Source organism: Colossoma macropomum, unplaced genomic scaffold (assembly GCF_904425465.1).
Source record: "Colossoma macropomum unplaced genomic scaffold, Colossoma_macropomum, whole genome shotgun sequence".
NCBI lineage: Eukaryota > Metazoa > Chordata > Actinopteri > Characiformes > Serrasalmidae > Colossoma > Colossoma macropomum.
In genome coordinates this window covers 159,230-169,553 of record NW_023495014.1, presented here as the reverse complement: position 1 = coordinate 169,553, position 10,324 = coordinate 159,230, and the positions used below count along the sequence as shown (strand labels likewise).

At 39.5% G+C, this 10,324-nt stretch overlaps 1 protein-coding gene across 1 annotated transcript; it reads left to right on the top strand.

Annotated features, from left to right (window-relative positions):
* Positions 1–3,356: 3,356 nt before the first annotated feature.
* On the top strand, positions 3,357–9,550 carry LOC118800936 (beta-1,3-galactosyltransferase 2-like). The gene is made up of 3 exons (XM_036561111.1): positions 3,357–3,387; positions 3,512–3,579; positions 8,300–9,550. The coding sequence occupies exon 3, from the start codon at positions 8,313–8,315 to the stop codon at positions 9,477–9,479; it is 1,167 nt and encodes a 388-aa protein (XP_036417004.1). The 5' UTR covers positions 3,357–3,387; positions 3,512–3,579; positions 8,300–8,312; the 3' UTR covers positions 9,480–9,550.
* Positions 9,551–10,324: the final 774 nt, after the last annotated feature.

Sequence of the window (10,324 nt, the reverse complement as noted above, 5' to 3'; positions counted from 1 at the left end):
TAAATCCGTTTGAGATGCTGAGACAAGAACTTTAATGGTCAGTTCATGCCCGAAAACCCCTGCATTGTAGCAGAATTAAAAAAAAATCTGCAAAGACTGGGCCAGAAACCCTTCACAAGTTCAAGTTATAACAAATGTTCGATTGCAGCTGTTACTGACGAGGGCAGCACAACCGGTTATTAGGTTTAGGGGGTAATCACTTTTTCACATGGGTAATATAGTCTTTGAATAAATGTTCTTTTATGAAATGTAATGATCATTTAAAAGCTGCATTTTGTGTTTACTTATGTTGTCTATATCTTATATTAAAACTAGTTGGATGATTTGAAATGTGTGTTTATATGTATGTGTTTGTGGTGTGTGTGTGTGTGTGTGGCTGAAGGTCTTTTGGATCAAACTTGGACTTCATGCTTGGTGCTGGACCATAAAGCTCCTCCCACTACTGTGAGCAGTGTTCCAAATTAAAAAGGGTAACTGTTAAAATACTAAATAAATAAATGAAAGCTGTAAAGTGCTGTTAGGGTGGTTGTTAATTTTGACTGACCGCAGAAAAAAGGAAGGAAAACAGTGTTGATAAAACCCCCACCTTAAAAACAACATTTACTCATCCCACCCTCACACACACTGTGTTCCCACACTCTGCACTGTCCACTGAGTTACACAGCTGTGAAAGGTTCAATATTACTGTAACTATGAGTTCCACTATCAGAGTGTAACAGTGGACATGGTGAAAAGCCACAAAGTAGAGTTTCAATTTCCTCAGTAAGAAGCAAATGGGGTATCTGATGTTTAGTTTGTTACATTAATGTGTTGAACTACACAAAGACTTTATTATGTGTCTTTATTTAACAGTAAATGTGGAATTATGAGCTCTGAATGTGGGATGTTATCACTCATCACCCTGCTGTGTATTTCAGGTAGGATTATTCTGCTTCTGATGAACAGCTGCAACTATAACAGGAATTATCCTGCTATATTATTCTTTATTAACAAACTTAGAATCTGACTATTAAAGAGTCACTACAGCCAAATGAGAAGGCCATAATGCCAGGAGACGACTTGTAGCTGTGTGGAGTATGGCTCCCAACACCTGCACTGCCAGCATACCAGTTGCTCCACTGTCACTTGCAGAGCCTGCTCGGTACACCATCTCCTCCTTGAGTTACTTTGCTGCATTGCATTGTGTTGATGGCGGCTTCTTGAAGGATGACCCGTGCAGTGAGCCGCACATGGTGTCTCAGCTTCTTTAGCAGCAGCGCTTTCAGGAAGTGTTCCAGTGCTAACTCTTCCTGCGCAGCTTTCCTGAACCCCAGGTATGAGGGTCAAACCATTGTACTCAGCTCCACTACCAGCACGCTTATCCGCCCCTCCTTTAGCCTTCGCCTAAATCAGCGTCCAAACAGCACTGTTCAGTTCCAAGTTCAGTGGGTGTGTTTGAGCAGGGAAATGACCAAACTGCTGGCCCACCAGGACGGGAATGAAATACACTGGACTAGATTTTCTGCAAACAAGCTTTAGAAAAAACACATAACAGCTGAAAGTGATTAATAACCAGGGGAGCTGACAGGGATTTTCGACCCCATGAATAGATATCGCATTGGGCTCCACCACTCCACCACTACAGGTCACACCAATATAGTGGCAACAGGAGCCTAAAAACATAGCACTAGCCTGGCTATTTAGTTGGCTGTTTGACTCAGCTGGCTGTTTTAAACAATAGCTTTTAAAATAGCTAACATTAGCTTACTAATCCCTCAATGTCCTGAAAGCTGTAAAATGGACATTCACTAACCTGATATTACAAATATGATGCCATTTGTGTATCTTTATTATGAAAAAGCAAAGCAGTATCTGAAAATAAATTGTGGAAAAAATAATTAGGCAACAGAGTTTAAATAATTACCACTGAAAATGCGCCCTCTGGTGTTGAATATTCTATTGACGGTGATGGGTTAATAATTTTACATTGAAAGATGTACCTAACGCCCCAGTCAGTTACAAGCCCTTAGAATTGTCCACCCCCATTATAGCGCCCCTGTTTATAACTGCACTGTTAAAGCTTTTTTATTTTTACAGATTTTCTCCTTTTTGTTTGTGTTATAAACTACACAAATCTCCACATAAACTACTTTACACTGTTTTAAAACTGAGTTCTGTTTCTTTAACTGTTTCTTTTGTTTTGTTTATTTAATCTACAGATCCTTTTTATCAGTGCTTGTTTGTGTGTTTTAAGCTATTTTAAACTGAGGTCATTTCCTCTGTGTTTATCATATCACCAGCCAACTTTACATGCTCTTGTGTTTCCTGTAACAACTGCAGCAGCATTAACACCCCTGCAGAACTGTCCAGCTAAGATCAGCTTTTGCTCTTAGATGGTTTCAGATGGTCTAATCCATCTTAAACATAACATTTTTACATCTTATTTTTTTCATTTATTGTCTCTCTCTGCATGTGTATGAACAAAACAAAAAGTAAAAGCTTTAAAATAAGATTTAATCATCTACCACTTTTAAAGAGTTCCTATAAATCATAAACTCTATTCTTTCATGTTTTTCTGAGATATTTGTAGGCCGCTGTGTTGGGTGTTAATTCTATGAGATGAGGTTGCTGAGAGAACAGAATCTTGTATTTTTGACAATGTGTTTTCAGAATAACTCACCTCAATGTTACTGTGTTGTGAGTATGAGCTAAAACAGAGAGTATCTGTGTGAGTGAATGTGTTCATACTGAGTTAGAGTGACTGCAGTGTGCAGTGCAGCAGTGCTTATACATAGTGCCTTATATATCAAATATATATGTAGATATTATATATAGTGCCTTACTTTATATATGTATCAAAATTATGTGATTATTAGATAACTATGCTAAAGAACGAGCTGATGGAGGTTTGCAGAGTTGTTGTTTTCTTTATTAATGGTGAGCAGTGCTGTGCTTGATGCCTGTTGTGTGATGATGAAGAGGCAGAAATGCATTTTAAACAAAGTTGTGAAAAAACATCTGATCACACTGAATACTGTGAAACTGTAACAACAAACCCCACTCCCAACTGACCTTGTGCTCCTGATGTGTGTGTGTGTGTGTGTGTTTGTGTGTGTGTGTGTGTGTTTCAGGAGTTCAGCACAGTGTAACTCTCTCCTCTCAGAGTCTCTGTGCTGTTACTGGATCTACAGTGATAATCTAGCATACAGAAAAACTGCAGCCTGAAAAAAGAAAAATAAAGAGCATCAATTAAAAACAAAGAGAAAAATACAGAGAAATGATCATCACACGTAAATATGGTTGTGTTCTTGAATAAAGGAAGAGACTGTAATCTGAAAGAGGGAGGTGCCATGAACACGTCTTCCGGGTCTCTGCTGCTCATTGCAGCTTTTAAGTGTGAGGAGAGCAGTGAGTTTCTTACCTCTCAGAGCTAAAACAGTGACTCTGCTTAGTTATTTACTTTAGTCAGGATTCATTCCTTCATACTTTCCTAGTAAACGTTTGTCTTATTCTGTATTCTGTTATCTTCTAGACCTGCTGCCGTGACTTCCCCAACATCAGGAAATATAACAGCAGCAGTGACTTTCATATTACTGACAGGTAAACTTTTACATTCTTATATCCATTTATGTGAACATAAAGCTGTAGATACAAACTCTTTGACATGTTCTGTTTTTTTCTGAGCATATTATAAACATGAATAGATTGAGGCAGTGGGTCAGTGGGTGTGTTTGAGCAGGGAAATGACCAAACTGCTGGACACTGACCCTTCAGGACTGGAATGAAATACTCTGGACTAGATTATTTGCAAACAAGCTTTAGAAAAAACACACAAAAGCTTCAGTAGCAAGTGATTAATAACTGTACTGTTTTATGATCTGTTAAAGCTTCTTTTATTTATATTCTATACTTCCTCCTTTAATGTTTGTGTTTTAAACTACACAAATTTCCACATAAACTACTTTAAGATATTTTAAAACCTAGTAAAACAAAAATACTACAGTCTCACTATCGCAGCATTAAAAATGCAGGTTGGTGAAAATTGCTATATAGCATTAACTTGGGCAGCTCATAACAACTCATGACAGCATATAAAATGTCACGATTACACCAGTATTGTCCAGCAAGGTTCAAATAGCTTTACTCAAAAATACATTTTATATGAAATTGAAAAAATATTAGCACCGTATTTGCATTATTTCTGAACATTAGAATTATTTCTTTATCTTTTGAACATATTTTCACACTATTTCTTTCATTTTTGTCTGTCTCTGTGCTTACCAAAAAGTAATAGAAAAGGTTTAATCCTGACTACATGTGTTAAAGGGAAGATAGTGTTAATTTGATTTTTGACCAAACCATCGCTTTCATGGCTGAAGTCCACAAACAATATGCAGACATATTTGCCAGGGCTGTCCAGTATCATGCTGACTTTATCATCCTCACATCGCTGTTATGCTAGGCTATGTATCTCCACCTGTTTTGGGGAAGCAGTTGTAATTGTGAGTTTAAAAATGGACTAAAATCACACGGTGTATGTCTGGCAAGAATTTGCTAAAGAGGACTGTTTAAAGTGACAACTTTGAATATACTTGGGTTGTAACTTCCTGCTGCCCCCAGCAAATCTATAATCCCTGGTTGAGAGCCATACCTGTTCCCCGGGGAGAAAAACATGCATGTCACCCCTACATCTGTCAGCCTGACGTTTCTGTCTGCGAAGGACACTTTTAATATGTTGGTGTGTCTCCTCCCACACCTGCTCACTTCTTGTCATCCAGTCATCAACGGATGGAACCCCTGATAGAGTAGATGTCCACAGTATGAGAGGAGGTTGATTACCTAACACTGGAAGACCTGTAGTGGAGCTTACTAGGGACTTTTGTGCCATCTCGGCCCATAGTAAGTATCTGGCCCAAACTGTTTGGTTGTTATGACAAATGCTGAGAAATCTATTCAACTCTTGATTCATTCTCTCACACTGACCATTAGTTTGGGGGTGATAACTAGATGTGAGACTAACTGAGACATTCGAAATGAACTAGGGGCCCCTATCAGACACAATGTCCTGAGGGATGCCAAACATACAGAATACATTATCAAATAAACATTCTACAGTTTGAAATGCAGTGAGCAGAGACAAAAAAGTGATAAATCTAACTCCCCTCAAAAACCTATAGCCAAATCTGACCGTGGATGAGACAGGACTAATAATGGTCATAGTTTGCCAGCTGGCAGGGTTTTGGGTGTCTTACATTGGGAACAGGTTGAACAGGATGACACAAAACAGTGAATATCTGAAATCATATTTTCCCACCAATATGTACCCTCCAACAGCTGAAGGGTTCAAGTTTCACCTGGATGGCCTGAAGATAAAGATGAGCAAGCCCATGAAATGAGCTTGTCTCTACAGGGGCTGGCACATAGGTTTTACCTGGGGGACACTGGTCTGGAACGAGAGTTCTGGCAGTTAGAATCTCTATTTCCTCATTAATCTTAAATCTAATGGGAGCGAGTATGACAGATAAGGGGAAAAATATTCTCAGGTTCCTGGTAGTTAGGCTCTGTGTTAGTATATAAATGAGACAAGGCATCAGCTTTGGTATTCCTAGACCCTGGGCAATATGTGATGGTACATTGGAAACGGGAAGAGAACAATGACCACCGAGCCTGATGTGAGTTAAGTCTCTTGGCTGAGTGCAAGTGCTATAACTTCTTGTGGTCAGTAAGGATCTAGTGGTGAGAAATGCTGTTTTCCTTTCATCCCCCTGCTTGATCCTAACTAGATTATAGGTGCTCCTGGGACTAATGGTAGAGAATATGGGTACAGTTTCATAATGGAATTCAAACCATGATAGTCTATACAAAGTCTTAACCTGCCATCCTTCTTTTTTTTATAAATAAATAAAATCCAGTGGCACCTGGAGAAGTGGAGGGATGGATAAACTCTTGTTCAAGAGCCTCTTTAACATATTCCTTCATGGCCAACTTCTCTGCGAGAGTAAGAGGATAAATTCTAGACTTGGGAGGAGTAGCACCCTCAACTAAATCAATAGCACAGCCATAGTCGTGATGTGGAGGAAGGGTAGTAGCCTTTTTCTTACAAAAGACTTTAGTCAGCGTATTCTGGGGGAATGTTGACTGGTGTGGATGTTCCTGGACTTTCAATGGATGTAGACTGCAATGCTATATTAAAGAGTTGTAAACAATGCTTTAAACAATTGGGGGGCCAAGATAACAGTTCTCTGACTAAGAAATGAGTGGATCACGTTTTTTGAGCCACGGCAAACCCAAAATGCTGGGATATTCAGAAGTGTTCAGTACCATGAAGCTGATCTCCTCACTGTGGAGGGTGCTGGTAGACAGACAGATTGGTTTAGTTACTTGAGTGATAAATCTTTCCCCAATTGGATCTCCATCTACTGCAAAAAGTCTAAGGTGATGTTTGAGTGTCTCAGTAGAAAGTTGAAGGTCCTTTACAATCTGCGAATGAATGAAGTTCTCTTCAGCTCCTGAGGTAATCAAAGCTAGAAACACAAAAGAGGAGTTTAGGCAGAATAAAGTTACTGCTAATTTAAATTACTTTGAAACCAACCCCGTTGTGGTATTACCCATCATGCTTTCCTGAGGTTGGCGCCTGAGGTCTGCGTGGGAGGAACGTGACCAGCTGCACCGCAGTACAAGCTCAGATGTAACTGGTGAAGCTTTTCTTCTTTGGAAAGGCGGGACACGTCACATTGCATGGGTTCATAAGACTTATGATCATCGTGAGTTCTTTGGGTAACATCATTTGGATCTCTGGACCTACGAGGTAGACTTGTAGGGTACTTAATGGAACTTAATTGGCCTCATGGGCATTGACCAGATATATGCCTGGATCAGGTTAAAGCTAAAGATATGAGTTCCTCCAGTGATAGTGCATTTGCAGGCTATTTCAGCAAGCATATTCGTATTTAAATCATTACGGAAGCTAACTAGTAGATGTTCACTAGTAGAATTCAAGAGCCTAACCTGAATCCGAGTGACTACCCTGGCATAAACAAGTAAGTAGTTTTCCCTGTGAGCATCTCTCATGCGGATGGTCAAATATGGACTTGAACCCCTGTAAGAAGAGCTCACAGGTACCAGATTGAACATGTGACCATACAGCAGTGGCCCAGTCTAAGGCTTTACCAGTGAGGCATAAGATGATGAAGGAGATGCGTGATTTATCAGAACTGGGTGGAGAGTTGGCAAATTAAATGGAAAATTGTAGCAAAAAAAATTAAAATAATAAAAAAAAAACTCAACATATCTGGTTTACTCACAGAAAACAGATTTACCTCGTTTTCCACAGGGCTAACAGGTAGAATGACAGGAGAACCTGGAGTACTAGGAGTGCTCAGTTGGCTCATCAGGTCTCTCAAACTTGATAGAATCTGAGCTAGTTGTTCTTGCTGCTCATTCTGCTCCTGAGTTAGCGATCCAATAGATTGAGTTAAAGTTTCAAAAAGCTGGTGGTGCTGGCTGAGCATCTGCCCTTGTTTACTCACAGCATTTTGAAGCTTCTGTTATTCTGCTGTCTGCATCTTGGCTCTGTCATATTAGGCAGACGAACTAGATGCTCACAGAAGTAAAATAAGTGAGCTTTATGGATAATAGATCAAAGCAAGGGGGTAGTCAGTAATCCAGGCCAAAACCAAGAGAGTAACAATCAGGTACATCAGGAAACTGAGTTCTGAGTCCACAAACAAGTGAGGGTCAGCAGCCAGAGAAACAAACACCAAAACCATCAAAGTACAAAGGAAAATCCAACAGGGTAAATGAGGGCCAAAATAGGGTCAGAAACTGATTTGCTTCTCCGCAAAATGAGACGAAAGGCCAGAAAAATAGTTGTTCAGACAAACACTATCTAACATCCATATGAGGATGATGTGGTCAGCATGGTCTTTTTTCAGACATCTCTGGTTTCAAATGTTAATAGACGGAACAGCAGTAAAAAAATGGGACTTTTTCCACTACAAACCAAAGTCTGCATATGACCACAGCTGCACAGTGCTGCCTGCCTGGAGGACAACCCCTCTGGCACAGTGTGGTAGACTATTAGTAAGGTTGATAATTTGCCCATATTAGGTTCTAAATTTCTAAATTAAGTGATACTGTGATGTTAGAATTTTGAAGGCTGGAAGTTGGCTGTTCATGTTAAATTCAAAGCAACATCAGGTCAGTTTCTATCACTCACTGAGCCTGTATTGTGTTTAAAGTGAGCAAATAAAAGCAGAGTTTTACTTCAAGAAAAATGCTGCTTCATTTTGACTAATTCACTCTTTCTTTTTTCTTTTAGTCCAGCCCAGAAAATGGCCACCTTCAGCCTCAGCAGGTTGCGCTTTCAGAGCTGCTTCATATTATTGCTGTCGATAACCTTCATTGTGTCTGTCATGATCTTTGTGTTTGGCATTCGTCCAAAGTCATCCAAAGTGTGGTTCCGAAATTTGGCCAAGTTAATCACATTCCAAACAGCCAAAAATCAAACAATAATAAATATGACCTCTTTCACAAGACACAACAAAACAGTCTATCAACAGACATCTGATGCCAAACACACAGCAGTAACTACAGTGAACAGACATAACGTGACAAACATGCTCAGTATGAAGTCCATGACAGCTGTTCCAGTAAAAGAAGCATCATCCATCCGTTACCATGAAGCGCATCCACACAACTACCACTTCATCATAGACGAGCCCCATAAGTGTGAACAAGAGAACCCATTTCTTGTCCTCATGGTTCCAGTGGCTCCACACGAACTGGAGGCACGCAACGCCATCCGGAGCACATGGGGTAATGAGAGTATGGTCCAAAACAAAACCATCACGGTGATCTTCTCGCTGGGTCTGCCTGGGATCGAGCCTGAGAAACAACAGGAGGAACTAAGGCTGGAAAGCCACCAGTACCATGATCTCGTCCAGAGCAACTTCATGGACACGTATCTCAACTTGACGATAAAGACCATGGTAATCATGGACTGGCTGGCCACACACTGCCCACAGGCATCCTACGCTATGAAGATCGACTCTGACATGTTCTTGAATCTGGAGAACTTGATGAGCTTGTTACTGAGATCTGATACGCCTAAAGAAAACTACATGACAGGAAAGGTTATGTGGAACATACCGGTCATCCGGGACAAGAACTCCAAGTGGTACGTGCCAATGGAACTATATGCTGAAGACTACTATCCAACATACCTGCTGGGGATGGGTTATGTCTTCTCCAATGACCTTTCAGAGAAGATTGTTGAGGTTTCAAAAGAAATAAAGCCGTTTAACATAGAGGATGCATACGTGGGTGCCTGTCTGGAACGAATAGGAATTTCACCTTCAACTCCTCCCAATCCCTCCCAGTTTAAGGACTATTTTAGTGGTAATTATAAACGAGAAGAGTTTGCCAGTGTGATCACCACCATCCTTAACTCCCCACAGCAGCTGATCACATTCTGGCAGGACCTAAAAAGGCCTATATGAAAGACTTGGAGGGAAAAGACTCAAAACGGATGATATTTGGCTGACATTTTCTTGCAATGCTTTTGCATTAACCATCGGGATTTTGGTATTTTGGGTCAATTACAATTACAGTTACAATTATAAAGTATTTACATGAGACAGTCACCTTTTTCGCATTTTTTCTGCGATGCACACCTTTTCTTTTGTGGTTTGGGTGATATTTTACATAGCCCTTTTTTGTGTTAAAACCAAAAAAATGAGATAAGATTTCCAATCTGAATAAAATGCATGCATTTCTAGACCACGCCTACATCTGTGCACATACATTTGTTTTCCTCCAGATCGTTTCCGTGCTTTTAAAAACACATTATATTGTTTCTTTTAATAATAGATTCTGTCGGACTAAAGAAAAAAGTCTATACACTTCTGATTAATTGTGTTGTTTAGTTTGATTTATGGTGAAAATTGCACATCACTGTAATTTTGAAAAAGGACATTTATAACCGGGAGCTAAAAATGTACTTGCCCATATTTATTCTAACAGTGAGCATACTGTAATATCTGTAAAAAGCAATGTTATCTGTACAGTTAGCTTAATGAAAACATTCACAGTCTTTAAGGTGGAACAGATGCTTAATTGCCTAGAATGTTTGTATTACAACAATCAATCACATGAGAGTGCACAACAGAAAACATCTTATTTAATTTATTTTAAGTAGAATTCAAGTTTTATAAATCCACCAAACACTCTGTTTGTCAAGTTAGAGGCAGTCTTCAAATAGACAGCTTGGAGATATAATAGCACATCTGCAGTTCTCTTGGAATAATAACACTATAATATAACATTTTATATACATTTAAACTTT